The sequence below is a fragment of the Sander vitreus genome, chromosome 16, assembly GCF_031162955.1.
Source record: "Sander vitreus isolate 19-12246 chromosome 16, sanVit1, whole genome shotgun sequence".
In the NCBI taxonomy this organism is placed as follows: domain Eukaryota; kingdom Metazoa; phylum Chordata; class Actinopteri; order Perciformes; family Percidae; genus Sander; species Sander vitreus.
The window spans coordinates 10,787,871-10,812,593 of NC_135870.1; the positions used below are offsets into that span (position 1 = coordinate 10,787,871).

At 37.5% G+C, this 24,723-nt stretch overlaps 1 protein-coding gene across 2 annotated transcripts in view; it reads left to right on the forward strand.

The window, feature by feature from the left end:
- Positions 1–1,485: 1,485 nt before the first annotated feature.
- The window catches only part of ccbe1 (collagen and calcium binding EGF domains 1), a 38,312-nt gene continuing 15,074 nt past the window's right edge, over positions 1,486–24,723 (forward strand). The window contains exons 1-2 of one of the 2 annotated variants that reach the window (XM_078271073.1): positions 1,486–1,955; positions 2,054–2,134. In XM_078271073.1, the coding sequence (XP_078127199.1) occupies positions 1,852–1,955; positions 2,054–2,134 (185 nt within the window). In that variant the 5' untranslated portion in view covers positions 1,486–1,851. The remainder of the gene's footprint in view (positions 1,956–2,053; positions 2,135–24,723) is intronic. The other variant, XM_078271072.1, reaches the window with a different exon arrangement.

The window sequence follows — 24,723 nt, forward strand, 5'->3', positions numbered from 1 at the left end:
ATGCTTTGTAAGTGGGAAAACCTGCAAAATCGGCAGTGTATCAAATACTTGTTCTCCCCACTGTAACTGACAGGTTCCGTTCTGTCTACATAACAAGTACTTTGCTTTTGAAAGTTTTAGGTACATTTTGCTGGTAATACTTTTACTTTTTATTGAGTGATTGTATACTGTATTATTACTACTTTTACTTAAGTAGAGGAGCTGAATACTCATACGAATGAGGCTTTTAAATTATTATAACATGTAGCAGAGAGCAAAATGTCAATGAACAGCTCATAATTCATAATCTAGCAACATAATCAGATATTTGAATTGTATAGGTTCTTTAGAGGTGTTGTTTGATACAGACATTTTAAGATTACAAATGTTTTAGAAGCCCATATTGTGACACTGGGCCCCAGGCTATATACTGTACATACTGTTTGTCCTGCAATCCTGTGGATTTTATTCTAGATGCTCAATTAATTTACAAACTCTGCTTTTCTCTTTCATAATGCTGATCAGCCTTATTTGTCATGACTTGGCTTGTATCAGCACTATAAATCCACAGAGTTTGGTTTGTGACAGAAGAAATGAAAATAAATAGCCTACTACACTTTCTTATTCGACTAATGAATTATCATTGTTGACATGCTAACTAGTAAAGAGTTTATGCTGTTTGTTTAGCTGAGATGAAACCTGCATCTTCTTGTCTCTTCAAACATCACATGCCAAAAACATCATTAGTTAAAGGATGCATTTAAAATTATTTTTGAAATATTATTTCAGATGCATCAGATTTGATTTAGTAAATCTTACCTAAATGCTTAATGGGGTACTCCAGCAATTTGGTATTGCACTTCCATACTTCCATAAACTTTGCTGGACTTTTTTTTGTAATTGGTCAAAATTGATGCAACAGAAGCCGGCTATCCTGACCTTCACTTCTCATAATGCAACTTAGTAGTCTTTCATAAAAAAAATCACTAACCCTGATGACATAATCAAGGTTGTTTTTTTTTAACTTTGTGAAGCTTCTATCAAAGCCTCAGAAGAACTGAATTTGAATTCTGAATTTCATGTGTGACATGCTCGTTTTTTTTTTTTTATATTTTATGAAATCGTGTTTAATCAATTTTTGAATAATGTATGCTTACAACTTCAAATAGAGGTACAATAAATTATTACTTGAAATGTATTCGTGCTCATATTTCTATAATGCATTTTTAACGTGTTGGTTTATGACACCCACTGAAGTGTCAGATTTCCATTGAACTGAAACACAGAAATTAATAGAATTGTATCTAATTGATGATGAACGCATCACATTCTTGTCTTTGGAAAACAGATGTGCATTTGTTTATGTATTTATTTATTTATTTGTTCATGTATTTATTTATTATTGAGCAGTTATTTCAGTAACAGCCACGCGGTGGTAGCAAAGATGCAGACGTCATGACGCACATAGAGCGTTCTCTACTACAACGTGTCGGTGTGGAGTGAATGATGGGGCAAACGTTAGTAGTTCCGATCCATTTTCAAAGTTTCACCGAAGAGAAACGGTTAAACAAAAGGTATGTTTATGTGTCAGCAAACGTCTTGGCTATAAGAAAAAATGTTTAATGATAAAAATAAAAAAATAAAAAGAGTTTAAATAGGCTATATATTCCGGTTCCTCCGGTTTCTTGACTTGACCTGTCAAAAGTATGGAGGAAGGAAAGTTACCGTTAAGATGCCTCAGAAGCCTGGCGGTGAGTGGGAGGGTCTGCCTGTCTGTCCCTTCACCACTTTACTCCCTGAAGTTGTAGCAGTGAGGAGCTAATCTTTACACGTGTGGATTACTGTCAGCACCCAGGTGACAGGACCGTTGAGATGATACTGAAACACAATAGGAGTCCTCTTCTGCTCGCCGTCACCTGCATGTACTTCTCAGGAGGTCTGCTTTGGTCTTACCAAGAAGAGGATGCCAGTGACGGGTAATTGTAGGACATGTAGGCTTCAACACCAAAATGACACGAGGAATCCTTGCATGAGATGACAGAAAACGCTTACTTTAAAATGTTTTCTTTCACAGTGAAGAGTGCTCTGAGAATAACATTTCTACAACAAAGTACCCCTGCGTGAAGTCGACTGGAGAAGTTACAACGTGTTACAGGTACAGAAGAGTAATTCATGTGGTTGGATGCTTTTCAGATCGCGTTATTGTCCGACTGAGAAGGATTATAATAGTGCGAAATTATCAAGTTTCAGTCCAGTGTGTTTTGTGTCCATAAAAAGTGATTTCAAAATGTAGCTCTACATGATGTCAAATTGAACTTGTCATTTATTATTCAGAGCAATAATGTTGTTTAAATGATGATTGGTTGAAATGTTAGTGATGGAAACTCATTTTTGTATAACACTGGGCACAGGTCTGCGTAATGAATCACGGAAAGATAAGTGAAAATCACAATCATGTTGTAGAGGCTGCTTATAGCTTTAAAACAAAAAAGTGAATAAGCAAAATAAAAATCCTCCAGTGTTCCTTTTTTTACCATGCATGTGATTTAATTACTAATTTTAATAAAACTACTGTCAGTCAGATGTTTTTACGAGATGAAAAATGTCTGCTTCCTAAAAAGGCTGCAGTTGATCATTACAGATATTTAAAAAACTCCATGAACTTTTTAAAGATCTTATATAATAATGTATCTAATGAAATGAAGGGGTTTTCTGGGGACACATGGTGGATTTTCCTCTTAATCATCCTTTGTGACTTAAAGGGATCATTGCAATCCAAATATCCACAAGCCTCCAGATTGTACTATTTTGCTCTGACACTGGCTTTAATTATGACAGTTCACAGACACAGTGGACACAGCGTCTCCTCGCAGCAAAACCCCCGTCAGAGGCTACGGATTAAGTTGTTAGAACCTAATCTGTCTTCATTGCAAGGGGCCATCTCACAGGCATAATGAAACAACTCAACACTACTGACTTTAAAGAGGTAGTTTAGTTAAAAATCAATTCAAATATCCACAGTTTTTCCCTTAAGGCCAATTCATTAATTGTTATATAGAAAAGATATAGTTTACAGCAACAGAGTTTGACAAACGTCTGCTGTCTTTGTGATGGATACAAGCTGCAAGTTGAATCCTTTTATGATTCGAGACACGTGCTACTCTCCCAACACCCCCACACTCCTTATGGTGTTTCTTTAAGATATATTTATTATAAAATGGGCAGCTGATAAATGCTCAAACACCACTTTGTGGGAATGTAATGCTCTTTTTTCAGGCACATTGTGAATCAGGCTGATGAGATGGTTGCACTGTTGTTTGGAAACAGAATCATTCAAACATTTTGCCAATCATTCATAGTAAATCTATTTGTGTATGTCCTTTTTCTGGGAAAGCATATTGAGAACTAAAGAAATGCCAGAATGTTGAATATCTCCTCTGAGAAGTCTTCCAAATGTAGACTTTGTAAAGTTCCATCTCTGCATCACTTGACAAACTGCTGGCTGTGGTTCAAGCACACAGTGACATCCTGTTTGATCTTCAAATCTCAAACACATTCTTAACATAATTATGTTGGTTTATGGTTATTGGCTGTGGCCACAGTTGTTTCCCACAATGTTTATTTAAAGAAGAAAAAGAGTGTCAGCTAAGAGCCAAGATTAGAGCCAAGTGTCCTGTACGATGTGAGCTGATGACTGCCCATCAGCCCTGTAATGGTTAGTAGAGTTTTATTATAGTGCCAACAATTCAGATTAATGATCTGAATTTGATAAGATGAATGTGGATTTTGCATACTGCATTCTTTTTCAAATTGCAGTCATATACCAGTGCAATTGTGCCTTGGCATGACTGAGATGTAGTTCAAAGTGAACCAAGCGTGATTTAAGTTGGCAAGACTCAGTTGCCAAAAGAAAATATCGGCTTATGGCATTCATTAGGCTCTCTGCAGAGTATCATTGTGTCAGCACATCTTGGAACATTTATTACTGTAATAAAAAAATCTATTTGTGTAAAAGTTGTTGCTTTTACACGCAGGTGTGCTATAACAGTTTGATATTATAACACTGCCCCCAATAGGCCATGGGACATCCTTTTTTCTTTTCTTTTTTCTACTTTTGTTTTTGGATAACAATCTGTAGAACTGCAGATGTTAGATGGGTGTTATTTGGCATACAACTAAAGCTTACAATGTACATGAGCAGTTCCTTCATGGGGTGATTATAGTGGTCATGATCATGGTTAGCTTTTAGTATGGATGTTTAAATTCTAACTGAACAGCTTCATTAATACGATTATCACCCTGGATTTTGTTTTTGAAAATGTTATTCTTATTTGGTAATTTGGTGAATTTGACACTTATGTCTTGCTTTTTAAAGGAATAGTTCGGCATTTTGGGATATACAGTATGCATATTTGCTTTCTTGCGAGGAGTAAGTTACCATACAAATGTGAGAGAAACATTGATGCCACTCTTACATTTGTATGGTAAGAGCAGTTTCCATGCAACCAGCAGAGACTCCAGGAAGTTACTGCTCTCAGCAATGAAGTAGAAGCTGTTTGAAATTGCATGCTAACTACTGCATACTACATAGTAAATGAATATATACTCTGTACTGCACACTGCATACTAAATTAACAATTAAGTATGCTATTACCAGCGGACTCAAATTCTTGCAAATCTAGTATACATCCTGGCATTTCTCGTGTACACAAAATCCACATACTATGCAGTTGGAACACACCACACACTTAATTTTACGTAAATTTTACGTCATAATTGGTATGAATAGTATGCGATTTTTAAACCGAGCCATAGTCTTGCACACAACCCACCATTACTGCGTATTTTTGTTTTTACATTTTTGTTTTTGTAAGGATTAAACAAACATGTTAATTTCTGGTGCTGGTAGCTGGATTTTGTCACACTTGGACTGAGCAACCCTAGCTGTTTCCCCCGGTTTCTAGTCTTTATGCTAAGCTAATCAGCTGCTGTTTCTAGCTTTATATTTAACAGACAAAGATGAGAGTGGCATCGATCTTCTCATCTAACGCTCGGGAAGAAAGCAAATGTTATTTTCCAAAATGTCAAAGATTTTAGAGGCATTGAAGTTCAAGTCTTCTGTAGGTCTAGTGGGAGAGGAGAGTACCACATAAAGTAATTTTGAAACAGGCCCCCTTTGACCATGGCATTCCACTGTGTGCACAGTTTAACACTCATCATTGCATTTATCATATTGTGAAACGGCATCAGAGGAGACCCCAGAGACCCAGAGAGCATATGTCACAGACAAGAGAGGTACCAGGCCCTCAGCTGACTCCAACCATATCCGTCTCACTGTCAGTGCAGGCACATTCTTTTCTCACCGTCTTTCTGGGTTGTTTTATGTGGAGATTGTCATTCAGCATCCTCAGGCTTGAAAATGTATGCTTATATTTTTAGTCTTACAGGCCGTAGGATTAAATATTCTTGGCTCACAATAAGATCTAAGAGGTTGTGCAGGGTTTTTGTTCCAGAAGTTGCACTTAAATCATGAATGCCTCTGATTGCAACATAAATTCTTTACTAAAAGCCAAAGTAAGATTTGATGACAATGATAAGGTGTGTACTTTTTGTTCCAATTTGGCAACATCTTTAGTGTTGAGCAGTCACTGCTGTTGCCTTTTTTGAATTTACGTCCCAGAGAACTGTTTGTAATCAGTATTGACCAGGCGCGCGGGAACCTATTTTTGACCAGGGGTGTGAATAACAAAATAATGGATGTCTGACGATTTCTCCCGCCAGGAAATGTTTCGGATTTTGACAGCTAAATACGTAATTTTAGCGCAGTGTATGGGTGAGAGGTTTTAGAAAAGTCCTGGGCAGCCACAAATTCCATTGTTCCACAATTATGTGACAGCACTCGCCACTCCAACTCTGCGTGCACCCACATCACAGAAGCGCACTTGACATCATTAGCCTGTTTCAGTATATAGCTATGGTATACTTTTCTGATCGTCAAAACCATGAAAATGTATGCTAATAATCAGGCTGCAATGACCTCGCCAACAATTTCCTAACTTGTGCCTTCTCCACAGCAAATGTGTCCTAACCACCACGTCATAGAGGTTTCTGTTACACAAAACATATGCAATGAAAACAATCTTACTTACAGGCATTGCCCTCACAGGGAACGGAATTATCTTTAAAGCAACTTATTCTTTTTGCAGAATAACCAAAGTTTCAGGAGACACTGAAACAGCGTGTAAACCGTAGTTCTTTTCCACACGTGAACAGGAAGTAAGCTGAATGTATTTCAGGATAATTACCAATTGTGCCCAGTAGATGGCATTCTAGCACAACAAATGACACAAGAAACGGCTTCTCATTCATTCTTATCTCAGCTGAAAAGACCGTTGAAAAGTTTCTGTCCCGAACCTCCTTCCAGGATAACTGAAGTTGCTTGGCTGACAGGGCTTTTCGAATCCTTCTGTAAAATTATCGTTAGATGCTATGAGGGTGCTGCTAACGTTAGCTAAGTTGCTTGTTAACGTTATTTCAGACTCGGGCTCTTCAGCTGCTATGCCGGAAGAAAAAATCTTGTATCCTTTTCTGCGACATATTCTTCTCTACAACTAACATTCCAGTCAACTAGCCTCAGCCTGCTCGCTTCTCAGCGAGTCACGTCACTTGACTGACTTTCACTTTGATCTCTATAGCAGCTATAACAGTTAATTTTTAGTAGGCTATATTCAAACCTATCAAAAACCCCTTTTTGTTATTTGCCTCATTATTTGATATACAAAAATATAAATAATGTCAGACAGCGAATTAGTAATTATTTAAAAAATATATAAAATCCTGTGTTGCATGAAATGTCGTTTTGTGTTTAGCCTACATCATCAGTTTCTATCATGTGAAATAAGAGGCCAAGCCAGCTTGGTGGCGAAGCTGCAGACAGATGCTCAACAGTGTGCTCCCCAGCAGTCAGCTCCCCCTGCTGTTCATAAGGTGCCTCTGCACCCCTTTCGTTTCAGACCCTCCCACCAGCCTTTGGGCCACGCCTCTTCATTTACATTGACATGTGTCAAGTCCAAATGAAAAGCCAATGTTAAATGGAAATTGAAAGCCAAATATTAAATCCAAATGAAAATCCAATGTTAAATTGAAAAGCCAAATATTAAAAGCCAATGTTAAATTGAAATTGAAAAGCCAAATATTAAATCCAAATAGAAAAGCCAATGTTAAATTCAAATGGAAAAGCCAATGTTAAATTGAAATTGAAAAGCCAAATATTAAACCCAAATGGAAAAGCCAATGTTAAATTGAAAAGCCAAATATTAAATCCAAATGGAAAAGCCAAATGGAAAATTTAAAAAAATGATAATATTTTTAATTTGATCTCGCTTCGTTTTCTCTTTGGACTTTCAATTTCTCTTTGGACTTTCAATTTGAATTATGAATAAATATTTTCTCCATAATCACTGGTCAGTCACGCTAACCATTCTCTTTATCCTCATAGTAAATAGTTTTTCAACCCCAGTTACCGCTGCTGAAAATCAACCCATCACTTCCTTTTGTCAAAGCACAATTTCTGACTTAGCTAGTCAAATGTGTTTAACCCAGAAGAGGTTTTTAATTTTCATTCACATTGCAGATTTGAGGGGCTTCCAGGTTTTACTCAGCAGTTATCCAGCTAACTTCATAATCCTGCGTTGTGAGACAGACCCCCTGGTGAAGACATATCTGACAGTGGCTGTTAGCCAACAGTAAATTGTTGAGCTTACATTGACTGCTTCCAGTTGAATCACTTTATTTGACAGTAGAGAGTGACAGAACAGATATTTATGAACAGGTTATGTACTTAATATTTATTGTTTTAATGCTGCTAAATCAAATGCAGTAAATTAGAGCAGTTTTTTCAGCTGGTGAGATTAAGTTTCATATGACATCTGAAAATCTAAGATGAGAGCCAGATCCAATCTGTTAACCATCATACGATCGAGGCACATTAATAATAATAATAATTTGTTTATAACTTCTCTTAGGTGACAAAGGGGTACAAGAAACAGTGATTACATTGGCTTGATTTATTGTGTTTTACCTACACTGTAAAGGAAATGCTTATTTGGAAAAGAAGCAGAACACATTGAGAGTGAGTCTTTCCACTCTACATCTGCAACAGTTATACATAATTGATGTGTGGCATTTGTAATTGTTGCTTTGTTATTTTTTCAAATAATTCTGGTGGTAGTAAGCGTTTTGTTGCTCTGCTCCCATCCTCCTTTGCTCTGGAATTCAGGGGAAACTAGTTTACGCAGTAAGGGAACCGCCCCTTTCTCTCCCTGTAAAACATGATAGACTTCTCATGCACTTGGCTGATCTAAACAGCATTGTTTGTGTCCTGTAAATGTACCATCACTGCATTCCAATGAAATGCATTGGAATGTATTAAGAGGTATTTGGTAGCTCTCATTTTTACTTACTCCTGTTCCGCATTGTACTAGTGTTTATATACTTGTATTGTGAATCCAGGGGCCCAGAGGTTTGTCAAAAGAAATTACATTGATTTTCCATTGACTGCAAAATGAGTAACTGATTCCCAGATAGTGACTCAAACTCTACTCGTACTGCTTATTTTCAGAGAAATGATCACTTCAGTCTGATTATTCAACTTGGCTACAACGCTTTAAGTATCTCTTGTTTCCTTAGTTTTCAAATCTGGTTTTCACATCAAATTTAAATGTATTCTGCACCTTGGAATAATCCTCTCAGCTGGACTTCTGTTCCTATTCCCAATTCAAATAGCTTTCAACACGGGAAATATACTTGGGAGTTCTCTGTTGCCATATTGTCATCCCTCCAGTGATCATAGCTCCATGAAGGATATAATTGTGGCACAGTTTAAGGAGTTCAGCAGGCACCAGTTAGTTATGTTTTGTCCTTTTGGGCTAATACATTTCTGATACAACTATAAATGTTCTTCACTGAAAAGTAGAATAAGATGTATGGACAACATACGAATAGCATCTTTCAAGAGAGTGGAAAAACATGTTAGTCAGGAAAGCCCCCATGTTATAATGTTACTAAATGAATGCCCACTGAGCCATGGGCACACATCCACTATTGTAACATAGTTATTCAATAGGTCGGACTCCTTTTCAAATAGATGTACAACTTAAATTTTCCAACATTTTTGGATGGCTGCTCACTGATACCGTATAATTAGTCATTAAGCACAGTGATTATTCCAGGGGAGGGAGATGGAAAATATTAGGTCATTTAAAATGATTACTCTGTGTCAGACATTCTCTTTAGATGTATTTTTTTATTACTTACAAACCCAGTTATCAACCACCTTATGTATGCTACTAGATGTGCGTCAGAGAACCAGTTAGTAGACTTGATACGTATACTTGTCAAGTCTTGTCTGTTGTTTTTTTGTAAATAGGGTTCTAGTGGTTTCCAAAAACCCAGAGGCTAAGTGTCAAAGCAGACACATTTTTCACTTATTCAAACCATATCTGGGATTACTAACAAATGGTTTTTTAGATTTGGTTCAAACTGCAAATAATTTTTAGGCACGACAACATTATAAGCTATTGCAGATAAACATTTGAAAAGACAAAAATGCATAATGATAAAGTAAATAAGATGACTGGGGAAGGAACATGGAATTAGTCCAAGCTGTTTCTCAACAGCCCTTTGAGTGAAACAGAGTTTACCGGAATTAACCTCAGTAGATGCAGAATGAGATAACACCACTGAAAATCATGCCAATTAAAAATGCCTCAAATTATGTACAGTACCTGGCACTATTCCCCACTATTTTGATACTCGACTGAGTAATCAGAGAAAAAGGAGTGAAAGTTGCTAGTATAACGTACACCATTACACTACACAAATAACTGCTTAATGCATGTGCTAAATTATCGACACAAGCATAAAACTGTGGTCTAATATATCCCATAATTCATTTTAAACCAAATCCCTGAAATGATGCATAATGTCCTGTCAAAGAAAAGACAACATCTGTTTTCTATCAATAGTCAGAAAGAGGATATGTAGCCTGTTAACTGAAGTAGGCAGCTGTATTACACAGTCTGTACTGTGGATTCAAGGAGGTGACATAAACATTTGGTTTTGCTCTTTAATGATAGCTCCCACACAGTAGAATGTTAAAAGAATCTAAAGGCATGGAGCAGGTCAGCTGTTGGATTAAGCTAATGATTCTAGTCTGTCTGATTTAAAATACAATGAAAAATTCAATGAAATACTATGAATAACTTTTTTTTTTCTTGTTTTTTTCTTTGGTTGACATGCCAGCAACTTTACCCTTAGTGTCGACCAGGTGCAAAGTCTTCCCACAGTGCTATGTGTCCGTGATGGACTAATCTCCTAGATGTATCAGTTTGATGAATCATGAGCCAAACAAAAGTGTGCTTAGTGTCAGTTGGGTAAATGTCAATCAACTAGTCAAACAAGTCCCCAAAATGAAACAACAAAATACGTTTGTAATTGCACTCCAGAACAAAACATAAGAATTTCTGATCTGGCGCCTTTAATGGCAGGACAACAGCATTCGTCTGTACCTTTCAAAATCATCATTACAAAAAATACATCTGATAACAACATAACACATGTTGGTTTGGGGACAGCTTTTATAACAACTGATGCTGACATATTTCTTGGGGGGGGGGGACTGTGTCCTTTTTCCAGCATAATATTTTCTCTGTAAGTCAGTATAGACAAATGGGTTGGATCCCGTGGCCTATGAATTCAGCTCAGTGCAACATGCCATATGGAAGCCCTATAGTTGGAGCACCTAAGGCCCCATCTAACCACCAAGTTCAGTGTTGTTGTGCTTTTTAAAACACATCTTCTTTAAAGCCACTAATAAGGTACACACAAAAAAATTTACTTGTGCCAGTTGTTGCCTGCTGGTGAAATAGTAACATCCAGGTTATTGTGTACATTTTTGCTCATTTACACCTTTAATTATGTGCCTGTGTGCTCATATGCATGTCCCACTTTAATGGATATCATGCACAGGTGATATTAGTTGCACCTGCATGTGCACTTCTGGGCCTATAGATCTCATTTGAAATGCACAAATTATTTTCCTCCCTTTTTCAAACCGAGTTAACAAGACAAACTTGGTGCAGTTCATATTTTGTACTGACATCGACATTAGATGCTCATCTGTCATGCGTCAAAGAGAAAAACGTTTGTTCCTGTTGTAAAAGATGTTGTAAAGCACCCCAAAGTAGTTTACAGTGTAAACTAAAAAATACACAAGGCTTAAGAACATCAGAGAAAGAAGAAAAACTTTGAAATGTCTTAACAGAAGAGAAGGGGAACGCTTTGTTTTTGTACATCAACTTTATTTATGATTATCATTTGTTTTTCACAAAAGCCTAACACATCAATTATTGGTCCCTTTAGTCTGTTTTGCTGTCCCATAGCAATATTATTGATGTTGATGTTAATAATTCATAAGCCTTAGAGCCACCCCTTAATGTGTGTCACTTTAATGGTGTGGCACTTTGCACCATATTGTGAATATTGTTATAGAAGTCAAGCCAAATGGTTGTAAGTCATTTCTGCAGGTCCTGTCATTAATATATTAGTGTGCTGCTGGAAGATCTCACAGTCACTGTTGAACTGTGAGTGGGAGGTGGAGGCAGGTTTTTCAAGTCTGATTTACATTTGTCATTCATCTTTGCTCCCGTAGAGGGGGATATTTTACAGAACATTTTAATAGCATATCTTTATTATTTTATTTTGAATGAGATATAAAAGAGCTGTTAAGTTGCGGTCTTATCAACAATTCTATTGAAGTGGCAATATGCCCTATTAGGTAAAGGATGAATCCCTATCCTGTTTCTTAAAAGCAATGAGGAAGATGCAATGAAGTGTAAGTTATCATAGTGAGAGCATGGGAGGACATGTTAGTGTTAAGGAGCATTCCTTAGTGACGGATGTAGAGCACAAGCAGCAGCAAACATCCTGTCTCTCTCCTCTCTTTGGTGCACTGCACTTCATGAAGTATTGTGTTAGAAATATACATAACAGTAGGTGTTCATAATTTTGCTAATGGATTCACTATTTCATAATTCTTTTTTCCGAAATGTCTAACAACAAATATGGTCCCACATCCTTAAATTACTATAAATAAGACTTTTCTTTGCCTTCTTTCTTTCTTCTTTCTGTCATGTTTCTTTTTTTGAATAATTGGAAACATGTCATTTCAGACTTATCATTCAAACATTTTCAGTATTACTGAACAGAGAGTAATTTGTTTTGGCCTGTTTGCATTTTGCCATCTGTTTTCATTTGAAAAAAATACCCTAATACAAAACATGCCTTTACTGGAAAGACCATGACTTTGAGTGTTCTTGCTTTATAATCTCTCCTAAAGCCTGGAGTTCTTTTATCAGAGTAGTTTGACAACTGCTGTCTGGATGATTTTGACCCAAGAGTAGAGTAGAGACCCCAGAGTACACATTCTTCAGTGCTGTACAGTAGTTATCCATTATGTGGAGGACAGGCTGTAAATGGAGATGGATGTTCTCCCTCTGTCAAAGCCTCCACATCTTAAAGGCATGTACTGTACATGGTGTGGGGTAGATGTAAGCTACCAGCTGAATATCTAGTGGAAATAAGGACTAACATGTCTAAAGAAATTACCATATATCAAATAAATAACTACAGGGCATCGGTCTGGCCTCTTTTCACCTATATTTTAAAACAGAATTATTTCATATGGCACAAGTTAGGGCTGAACGATTTTGAAAAATAATCCAATTGTGATTTATTTCACCAATATTGCGATTGAGATTTAATATGCAATTATTTTTTAAGCTCTTTGTCTTCTGTATTATTCAACAAAGACAAGCAATAAATCATTGTATAGTATAGTAACACAAGATTAGATAGATTAAACAAACTGTTCTTTCCTGGAGGCCAGGCCTGTATGTGATGATGAAATTAGGTGATGCATGAATTTATATGAATGACAACTTTTATTCAACTACTTCAGTCACAGTAGTATATTGAGCACTGACCAAGCCTGGTGTAAACATTCATATGAAAGTCAGAAAAAAAATCACACAAACTAAAGTGCAGATTGCAGAAATATAAAAAAAAAATATGTGGCTTTACCACACTTACTAGTATTTAGATTATTTAATTGATTGTACTTTTTAAACACTGTCACTGTCACTATTAAAATGGCTGTAAAAGTTTTAAACTACAACTCTGAGTTGTTTGAATGACAGAAATCTGCTCAAGGTACGGCGTAGCGTTAGCGTGCCAAAGTTGATGCTTTCTCTGCGGAGTGCAAACTGATTTGCTCTTGCGAGTCACGTGACCAAATCGCAGCCTTTGCAATTAGGAAATTGCGTTTTAACATATCGCGATATTATTGCAAATGTAATTAATTGTTCAGCCCTAGCACAAGTACAGTATGTGCATGTTAACATAGAAACAGACATAAGAAACTGGCATCTGTGTTAATATATGAATGAGTGCTGGTGTTCACATATTTTTACTATTCTCTAAATGTTCTGACCTTAAATATCAGTTTTTATATAGTATGCTAAATGGTAGTAAATACTAAATTAAATGACTTACAGGATGTTTCGGTGGCTTGTGATCTTCACTAATCCATGTATCAACAATTTCTTTCTGACATTTTGGTTTCTTAAATCCCACTCTTGTTTCTTTTGGCTGATGCTCATTCACTCATCTGTTTCTTTCCAAGGAGTACTGTAATGTGGTCACACTTTGGTCACGCTGTGGTTTTGCGATGGTTAAGAGATGTGGTGCTACGGAAACCACAAGCTGTGGTTTTTCTTCCTCCATGCCTCTGCCTGTATATCCAAGACTGTGCTCTAACTGTATCAACATGTTATTGCATTCCACTCAGAAAAAAATAATACATTAAATAATAATAAAGCAGCACTTTGCATAAAAAACAGCATTTAGTAGCTCCACTACTGTGGAACAGGGACTTCTTGACAGGTTAATCAGCTAATTATAATATGTATATATTATAATAAGCAATTGGGTGTGTGTGTTTAAATTCAATATGCATTGTTTTCATAGCCAATTGTTATTCATCGTGGGGCTGTTTTTTTTTAACCTTTATTTATCCAGGTAAGTCGATTTGAGAACTAATTCTCATTTGCAACAACGACCTGTCACATTCACACAGTTACACATACCTGGAAGCTGCCCAGTACAACAGTCTGATCTGCTGGTCACTGAGCAGCTCCACTGGAGCCGTTGGGGTTAAGGGCCGGTCTAGGGATTGAACCGACGACCTCCCGGTCACAAGCTGACTTCTTTAACCTTTAGGCCACCACTGCCCTAATTTATTCATTATAAGTAAAAAAACAAAAATGAACTGCTAATTTATCAGTCCTGAAGGACCGCAGCTAGCAAAGGGAAATGTCCGCCTGCACCAATGAACACACTGCCGCACGCTAGTCTAGTCAGGTTAAATTGTAAACAGCTGCTGCATTCAATGTTAATATCACAGTTTTAGAAAAGGGGCTTCATGTTTGGTGGCTTTTGGCAGCACAGATGTTGCCCCCTCCATTGAGAATTTAGCTTGTATGCTGCTGAATTTCAATATTTGTGAGTCAGTTGTATTTTAATGTAATGATATTCACCACTACCACCACCATCAGTGTGTTTGTCCACCTGTCAAGACCATGTTATACAGTTATAGAGCTACCACATGCTGTTTTAAATACTACATTCATCTTCTCACCTTGCCCTCTTCTCTCTATTCGAAGGCCGGATATGTTTCATTGCTAGAGGAGCATGCACATTAATAAGTGTTATTTTAAATCATAATCCAAGTTGGTCAATGCTGGCTAATTTCTGTGTGCAGTCCCTGGACCGAATATCAAATTTCACTACATGCAAGTTTTAAAATAACATGAAAACCACAAAGCCTCAAGTGGGCTAACATATGTCACATACCTCACATCTCAGTTACCTTACACACTGCATGTCATGAAAACATATGAAACGGATAAAAGGAGAACTATAATACAGTAACTACCTCACATGAAGACATAATAGTCTCCAGCCATGACACAACTACACTGAAAAAAAAGAATTGTTAAACAACTTAAAATAATTACTTCAATTGGTAACACTCTTTTTTAAAACAAGTTAGCAAGTATTTTTTTTTTTTTAAGTTTGTTAAAGTGCTCATATTATGCTCATTTTCAGGTTCATAATTGTATTAAAAGGTTATATCAGAATAAGTTTACATGGTTTCATTTAAAAAAAATAAAAAAAAACGCCATATTTTTGTTGTACTGCACATTGCTGCAGCTCCTCTTTTCACCCTGTGTGTTGAGCTCTCTGTTTTAGCTACAGAGTGAGGCATCTCACTTCTGTTCCATCTTTGTTGGGAATCACACATGCGCAGTACCTAGGTCAGCACTGCTAGCTAGTCAGAAGCAGAGTATGAGGGTGTGCCACACTAGCAGCTAGGCGAGCATTATAATGTGTTACAAAGTGATGCACGTTTGTCACGGAAGTAAAGGCTGGACTACAATAGAGCTGTTAGGAGCAGTTTGTCAACAGTGTTTTCTCTGGAAGATGGTAAGTCCCTTTAAGGTGGACTCTGGGCTTTTTCACTTTTCTAAACCTATTACATGCACGAAAAAGTTATAACACAATAAAGGAAAGGGAAAAAGCCAAAACGCATAATATGAGCACTTTAACAATTCTCTTGGTTTGGTGTACAGGACGAGGCTTATATCAGATATCCCACATATCAATTTTCATGGCAATCCATCCATTTCACTTAAATCCACAAATGTCAACCTCATGGTGGCAAAGAAAAAGTCAGCGCATCACCAAAGTATGTGATTCATTCTGTGAAGACCACTAATGTCTGTACAAAATTTCATGGCGATCCATTCTATAGTTGTTAAATATTTCACCTTAGACCAAAGTGTATACTGACAGCATAGCTAAAAACAGGGCTGTAGATGCTAGATGTCTTGGTCAAACACACATGACAAAAACGGAACATGTAAGCCGTAGATATCAAAATTCAATACATCCAGTCTTCTGAACACAAAGAGGTACCAGTCACCTCTCGTAGCTTTATAACACTTCATTTGATGCTCCCAATGCTGTTGCGTCGTTTCAATTTCCTCTGTAAATTAACTGTATGATTGATGTCTCGCGTACCGGCTTGAAGCCCCATTGTTATGTGCTTAAATGGATTGTAGATTGATTTATTGATTGAGAGCTCTTTTTTAAATTGTACTTTATATATTTCTAGTTAAATCATCATGGGTTATGAGACAGTAAACCAACTCCAACTACTGAAAGGTCTAAGCCGAGAAAAAAAAGAACATCTGCTTTTTACATTTTAATGGCCGTAAATCTCTTATAAGCTACTGTTGATTTTAGTTCACCTTTCAGGTGGCCAGTTTTTTAGGAACCAGTTTTCTTAAAACCCATTTTGCACCATTTCCATAGTATGGCTATTGATATTGCAGTGCTTATCTTTTAGCAGCCTTTTCCCTCTGTTAATGTAATGAGCTGTTAAATCTGTTAACAGATAACACATTAATTAAATTATTAATAATGATTGTTTTAAACTTTTCCCTGATTGTGGAGGTTGCACGCTTTCACAGTAACCTCAGTTTTTGAGGGGAACTGGTAATATCTGGCTTGTGTCCAGTAGAATGGTTTGAGTTAAAAACACATGGAAGGGCTGATGACGGTTTACTGTAACAGTCCACAGACAGCTGTGGTCTGTATCATTTCCTGAAGTGTCAGTATCAGAGACATCACACACACCTCTGCACTTGTCCTCAGCTTTGTAAGTGAAAGTTTATATAAATCAAAGTTTGAGTTTCTCAACTAAAAATGTGACATAAAAACAGACAGATTTCATTATGGATTACACTAAACATTATATAACATGTGGTCAGTGTCAAATGTGATTTGTTTGAGCCTGGAACACCACTGAGGAAATCCAACAAAGAGGCAGAGGCCTGGGCTGCCTCTGTTATAGCTGACTGGTAGTATTTAGGCTCCAGCTGTCTGCCAAAGCTGAGCAAAGCTGAAGTGCTTTGCTGCAGTGAGTCTCATTGAAAAACTGCCGGTTTTGTTGGATTATGTTGCAGATGCCAGCACAGCGGGAGTGCTGTACGTGGCCAAAGTAGCTGCTAACAGCAGATGGATTGTAGAGCTAAAATGGGGAGAGGTCCTTATTTCTAGTGACCCTTCTTAATTTGTTCCCTATATGGCTGCATATTGGTCAGGCAGGCTTGTTTACTGTTTTTGATTTGGGATGGTAATGTGGGCTCACTGTGGTGAACCTCACACCCAAGCCAAGCTGGTTACATGCAGGCACTGTGAGAGTCTTGTTGGCAAAACACTGATTCAATTAATATGCATTATTCTGTAGTCTGCATACAGTTGTTTTAAAGGTATAGTTCTGCATTTTGGTAAATACACTTATTTGCCTTATTGCCTATGATGAGATTGATACCACTCTTAAGGATATGATGAATACGAAGCTGGAACAGGTGATTGCTTTTACACTATACGAATAAATAAACAAAATATAACATGTTAATTAGTAAGCTTTAGAGTTGCTGGTAGATTGGTTTTATTATCTTTGAACAGAGCCAGACAAGTTGTTTCCCCCTGTTTTGCAATCTTAATGCTAAGCTAAGCTAACCGGCTGCTGGCTGTAGCTTTATATTGAACATACAGATATTAGAGTGGAATCAATCTTCCCATTCAACGTTCTGCAACTACGGTGGCCCTGAAGTGCAAATCACAACAGCAAATAGAAAAACGCAACGGCAAATCATAAAACACAACGGCAAATAGGAAAACACGACAGCAAATACGAAAACACGACAGCAAAATAGGAAAACACGACAGCAAATATGAAGCATTAACAGCATTAACTTCTACCGGAAAAGGTAGGGCCTATCTAGCAGAGGACGGACCCTCCTGATTGGACAAACGGACTGTCTGTCTTTTAACAGGAAGGAGAGATGAAAAACACGGAAAAGCACCTACTTTTAACAGAGAGACAGTCCGTCTGTCCAATCAGGAGGCTCCGTCCTCTGCTAGATAGGCCCTACCTTTTCCGGTAGAAGTTAATGCCGTTTTGTTTTCATATTTGCTGTCGTGTTTTCATGTTTGCTGTCGTGTTTTCATGTTTGCGGTCGTGTTTTATGATTTGCAGTTGCGTTTTTCTATTTGATGTTGTGATTTGCACTTCAGGGCCACCGTAGAAACCAAGTAGAGATGCACCGATTGACCGGCTGGTGACCAGAATTGGTCGATTTTTACGTCATCGGCCATGACCGGCGACCTGCCGGTCAGTCTGACATATGCTGATGTTATGCCGGTCAAATGCACTCTGGCGCCGCATGATTAACATAGCATCAGCATCAAACGTGCACACGCAGGGTTTCCGCTATATGCATGTAGCAGCACACTGCCGCTCAATCAGCTGTTGAGCCGTCTGCTCTACTGATCTCAGGCGAACGGTCAGTCGCGCTCTCTCCCCTCTGAGGCTAAACTGGAACATGAAAACCGCACTCACGCGGGTCCGTGAAATATGACAGCTACAGTTTATCGGAAAATAGCGTTGGGCACACTGACTTTGATGAATTTACTGTTCGTCAGACCCCAGATGAGACAAGAAGCTAACGCTAGCGAACGCTGTGGTCCCTCTGCCTCTCCCCCTCTGCTGTAGGAGACGCTGTATTTAAAAAAATTAAAAAAAGAGATGCTGTATTCCTCCGACACGCTGTATTAACGTTACTGTTTAAAACGCTTTCCAGGTTAGTGGGGATGCGTAGCGCTCAAAACCAACATTCAAAACGTAGTAATCTTCCCTCAGCGTTTAGTTTTGTTGCTAAACTGTGTGTAAAATGAGCGGTGACGTTAAATCATCCGTTTCAGGTAACGGCTCACTAGGGTACCCTCTATTTGCTGGATTGTTCCGAGGTAACCGTCGGTAGCTAACGTTAGCAGATAAGCCTGTTGACAGTATTGTTCATATTTATGCACAATGACACATAAAGCAAACTTGCTAAAAAAAGGAACTACACGCTGTTTTCAGGTAACGTTACTGTTGACGTTCAAACAGGCCTGTGTGTGTTTTGAGAAATATCTTTATACCTAAGGCTATATTTATTTTATTTTCATTATTTTATTGCCATTACCTGTTTTCATACAGAAGTTTAGTTGCTAAATGTATCAAATTTTTTTTGTTGGATATTGGATGTGAAAAGAAGGAAATGGTTCTTTCATAACATTGCACTTTAGATGTGTGTTAATTTCCCACACCAGGAGTAATTTATATAGTTCTATTTTATAGCGATTGATTGTCTATTAAAAAATGTTTCTATGTTCTATGCAAAATGTAAAATTTTCTATTAAAGAAAAGAGAGAAAATAAATATTTGTGTGTGCTGTAAAGTGGTTAGAAAAAATTAAATTGGAATCGGCTAAAATCGGTATCGGTTGGTCAAACTCAATGAAGAATCGGAATTGGCCTAGAAAGTTGTAATCAGTGCGTCTCTACAACCAAGAAAAGGTTTATTTCTCAAAATGTTAAATTATTCTTTTGATAGACAACAGCAACCACAATACCAGACTTTTCTATAACTAGCAGCAACAGTTTCCTTCAACTTGTGACTTTATTGTGTTTGTACATGTACAGCATATTTTCCTACTTTGTTTTTTTACATTTACCAAGCCTTCCTATTACCATTGTGTCACAAGAGAGACAATGAAAACAGAAGGGCAAGACTTAAAAGCAGAGTTTTGAATTAGTGACATTTAATTGAGCGAGGCATACACAATTTTCTAACCAGACTGCTTGTTTGTTTTAAATATGGGGCCTTACCAAGGGGTATTGTACCAAAGCTGTCTGACTGTCACGGACGAGTTCAACAGTCATTAACCAATAGGTTATGTTAATGTACCATGCTAGTGATCAAATGGGGCGCCATTATTTCTCTGGGCAGACATAAATATGCACTCAGCCTAGATACAGATAGAATTTTTTTTTTTTTATAAATGGAAAGAGAGGGGATTTTATTTTAATAGGATATTTGTCATTTAAAAGGCCAACTAAATAGTTTTATTTTGCAGCTGGGTTGTTGGACCCCTCAGTCTATGAAATGTCCCTTTAGTCATCACGCTGAGTTATACTGCTAAGTGCTTTGGGTTTATAATGCTACAACTGTTGTCTGTAATGGCCTGCCTCCAACAGACAGATATCAGCTTGTGGAAAAACATATTTCTCCAACATCGTTTACCTTTTATGGCATCTCTAAACAATCGCCTGTAATTACATTATAATTACTGACAATAATTAGACATGATACAGCATAGCTGTTCTAACAGCAACCCATTTGAAAGAGGAATGTTAGTGCATTGGGAATCATGACTTAAAGTGTGCCTCTATGGAGAACATTATGGCAACAATCAAGTCTGATTCCTTGCTTTTCCGAGTGTAGTATTTTTAGCAGAATAAATTATCTTTCCAAGAGTGAAGTTTTTTTCAGTTTGGAGGTTAGGAAAACACAATGGTATCCAGACATTCTGAAGACATACTTTCTATACTTTTCTTTATGTGTACCTATAAACTTGCTCCCATTGGGGGTTGTTTTTTGGCTGCAGCAGCAGCAGAAGAAACTGTCCCTCTTAATATGCTGTATTTTGTCTAGTTCTGGAATTGCTATTGTGTTGCTTAACTTTATGTCCTGTTTGTCATGACGACCAGTGTGTGCTTACAGAAATAGGACACAGTTTAACCGGCTGGAGTTTTATTTCTTAATGACATAATGTGAATCTCCAGAACAAACGTCCAAACCAAGAGGCCTAACAAAGTGCAGTGTACCTTTTTTGTTCATTTATTTATATTAAACTGTGGTGACCCTGAAACTGCAGAGAGGGAGTCATGTGTGGTGTGTGCAAGTGTTCTGAAGCATAACTGAATGGGTTTATATGAAAGTGACAGAACTTAAACTGCTATAAATATATGGTTGTCCATAACACATAGCATTAAATATCCTATCCTCTTTGTTATTTATGGAGTTTAAGTAGTAGTACATACAAGTCATGAAATGCAGAGTCCATCGTGACTGTAGGAAGAGGAGAGTACTTTAATCTGTGTAGAGTTGAGAGTGAGTGGAGCATTGACCATGCTAGTGGAGAGAGTACAGAATATTAATAAGCCAGTGTATCTGCAGAATACATGAAATGATGAAGAATTGTGTTGTGGATTACTATATAGTCTACATCTTGATGAGCTGAAGAAACTGGAGACTGGAGGGAACTGCGGCAGTCCAAGAGACGGAAGATTAATTTATTGTTGATGAGGTAACATGTGATTTAACAAATGGTTTGTGCAAACTAACTGAATGGGTTGTGCCTTTGTTGTGGGTTTTGCACAAGAGTTAGTTGACTAAGACTCATACCAAATGCTTGGCAGGGTAAACAGGAGCCAGTGAGCTGCCATGGTCTTGACAATAATGACATCTTGTAGAGGGTAAGATTTTCTTGGAAAAAAAGTGCAGCTTCTTCATTCAGATAGAATGATAGGCCGAGGCAATTATTCCTGACAATGATGCAAGATGCAACGGAAATTCATGGTGAGAGTGGCAAAGAAGAGTTGATTATCAGGAGCTTAGCAATCACTAATGTGGAATGTGATAACAAGGCCAAACAGTGATGCTAAGGGAGAGAAGAAGAAGAAGAGGGCAAAGTCTGAGCTGTAGAGGACTCCCAAGGATAGACTAAAGTGTAGAGTGTAGTTTACAAGTAGGCAAATAATGTGGAGTCAGATCTCTGGGGGAAGTTGATATTTCGAATAATGAGCAGATTAGCAGCTGTTGGAAAATTAAATTTCAGTCATTTTTTCAGCTGTGATTTTTGTTTTGTTTCAGTTATATGCTGTTATGTAACAACATGTATGTGTGTCTTTGTTTCCTATGTAGGCTACTTTTGTAAAAAAAAGTAAAACAAACTACGTTTTTTTTAGTCGTCCTCGATTAATGGTGTCTTAACTTCTAATTGCATAATGCTAATGATATTAAGGCTATTAACCTTGTGCTCACAATGCAAGCAAACGTCGCTGGTGAGTGAGGTCGATAAACACATAAGTCAAGACAAGAAGCCTTTGGTTTTTCTTTGTAATTTCCCAATCTATCTCCCTTTTTTATTCCGCTTGAGGCCTGCTTGCTCATTGTGCTACTGTGCACTGCCCCTTGGCACCTTGCAACAAATCGACAAGCTAAGCGACACTTCTACAACAAAAGTCTACAGTATGTGGGCAACTAAAATAATTAGGGATGCAACTAAATGAATCATGTAGTCTATGAACTGTCCAAAAATAATGAAACATGTCCATCACAACTTTCCAGAGCCCAATGTGACGGCTTCAGATCACTTGTGTTGTCCGACCAAAACTCAGAGATATTCATTTACAATTATACAAAACGGAGAAAAGCAGCAAGTCCTTACATAAGCTGCAACATTTTTGTTTCCATTAATGGTGATCATTATATTATCTAAATTATTGTTAATTAGGCTATTATTAATTGATTAACATGTTTTTTATGTGTCTCAATCCACACCATTCAGTATGAACAGGCTTCCAGTGTGGAAGTTGTGTCCTTTCTACTTCAACAAACATTTTCTCTTGAGTGGAATGCAGACATGCTTTTGTATATCATTGGTAGACAAATAAGCCTCCACTGAGCAGACTGCATGTGTTGTCTCACAGCTGTGCGTGTTTGTGTGTGTGATACCCTTTAGTTTTGTAATTGTTATCCGTGTTACAGAGAAGAGTATGCTGGGATGTGATGAAGAGGGCCTCTCGTGAAGGTGCATGTACTGTATGCATCATTCGTGTGCAGTTTTTGCTCATGCTATAGTTGCTTCCACTTTAACTCGTGTGTCGGTGTGAATTAGTGTGTTTCATTAAAAGACAAAGCCAGGCCAGGCCGTTCCACCTTGTTGGTTCAGGGGAGGTCCACTGTTTATAAGGTAATTAGAGTGCTTATGGTTCACCCCGGGTAACTGAGGTCAGACTAATCTATGTCTAGATTTCAGAGGGGGGCTGTAAAATGATATGGATCACTGGCAAAATGAAATGACCTATTAGGAAGAAAGGGGGGAAAAAAAGGAACAGGTGGCAAAACAATCAGATTGTCTATGATCTGCTCAAATTTGAACAAGTGCAGGACTCTAACACATCTGAAGTTAAATGTCAGTCAACAAGCTGGTATTGATGTATGTGGGCATGTGACTCTGGAAACTCATTGATATTCTTGTGGAAAAGTGTCCTGAATGCATTTGGGATATCTTTCCTCGTTGTTCTCACTCATTAATATGAATGAAATCCACGTGTTTTGAATTTGTTTGCTGATTTGCATGAAGTACTTGAGCAACTAACACAGCACAGCATTGTATTCTTAGCTGTGGTTTTGAAAGGTGCTAAGGCTCTGTGCATAATGACTCAGCATGGTCTTGTTTTGTGAACTGAGTATTATAAAGCGCTTCATCTCTAATTACCCATGCTTAATCTTTTGAATAGGAGTTATTCTATTAAATGCTGAAACAACAAACGCACATTCATATCATGCTCATTGACTGTCCCCTAGTGTGTCGCTGTGGAGAGTGATTTAGATCGGAGCTGTTTCTGCTATTCAAACACAGTGACAGGAGCTGAGGTGGACTGTTAAATAGCCTTCAATTAATACCAGATGTTGACTCAGACAGTTGTTAGAATATAAACAAAGATGTTTGGAAATAATGATATCCTTTTTCATTAAAGCATCTGTGTGCTGTAGCAGAGGCTGGAGATCATTCACACTCTTCATACACACTGCATTTACGAAAATTTTGTAAAGAGTTAAGTTGGCCCTCCATCGTAGGAAAACATTCAAATTTAACCCCAAGCGACTCAAACACTTAACATTCTAAGAAAGCTGTGTTGGAACTGCAAGCACTTATTGCAGATAACCATTGCCACAACATGTCATTTGACCAAAATATCTCTAAAGCAGGCAATAGTATGACTGCAGTCAGTGCAGTGCATTCATTTGAATGTTCTAACTAGACAATAACACTTAAACCCAAATTTAAAACAAATGTCAGCGCTAACATATTCTACTGGTATCAGGTTTGTGATGAGAAATGTTCTTTCCATGTATAAGCAGTTTATTTCTGAGACCCTCCATATCAAAGACCTGACTGGTTTTCCACCCCCAGACAATAAATCATGTAGTTGGTTTGAGCTTATTTTATTGCTTTAGTGCATTGACCTTCAGCTTAGTATCCATCACCCAGTGTCTTTACTATGCATGTTGTTTTAACTTGTAGACGGCTCATATCATTATCATCTCGGTTTTACATGTCTACTTCTCCTGGTCTGCCTGTTTTGGTGTCAAAACAAAAGGTTATCAAAGGGACAACATAAGAAATCAATAATTTTAAATTAAAACAATTTGTCCAAATGGAAAATGCCAGATAATACTGTAATTTTGTTTTAAAAGTGCTTTAATCTGCCAAGTAACTAAATATCACTCAGATTTCAGACTTGTTTATTTAATGATATGAGAGAAAGTACAATAAGGTAGAATGTTATAGGGCTAATAAGCATTTCCCTGAATGATAATTTAATAAAGATACAGTTCAGTACAAAATTAACTTCAACACAGATATGAACTTAGTTTCCGTG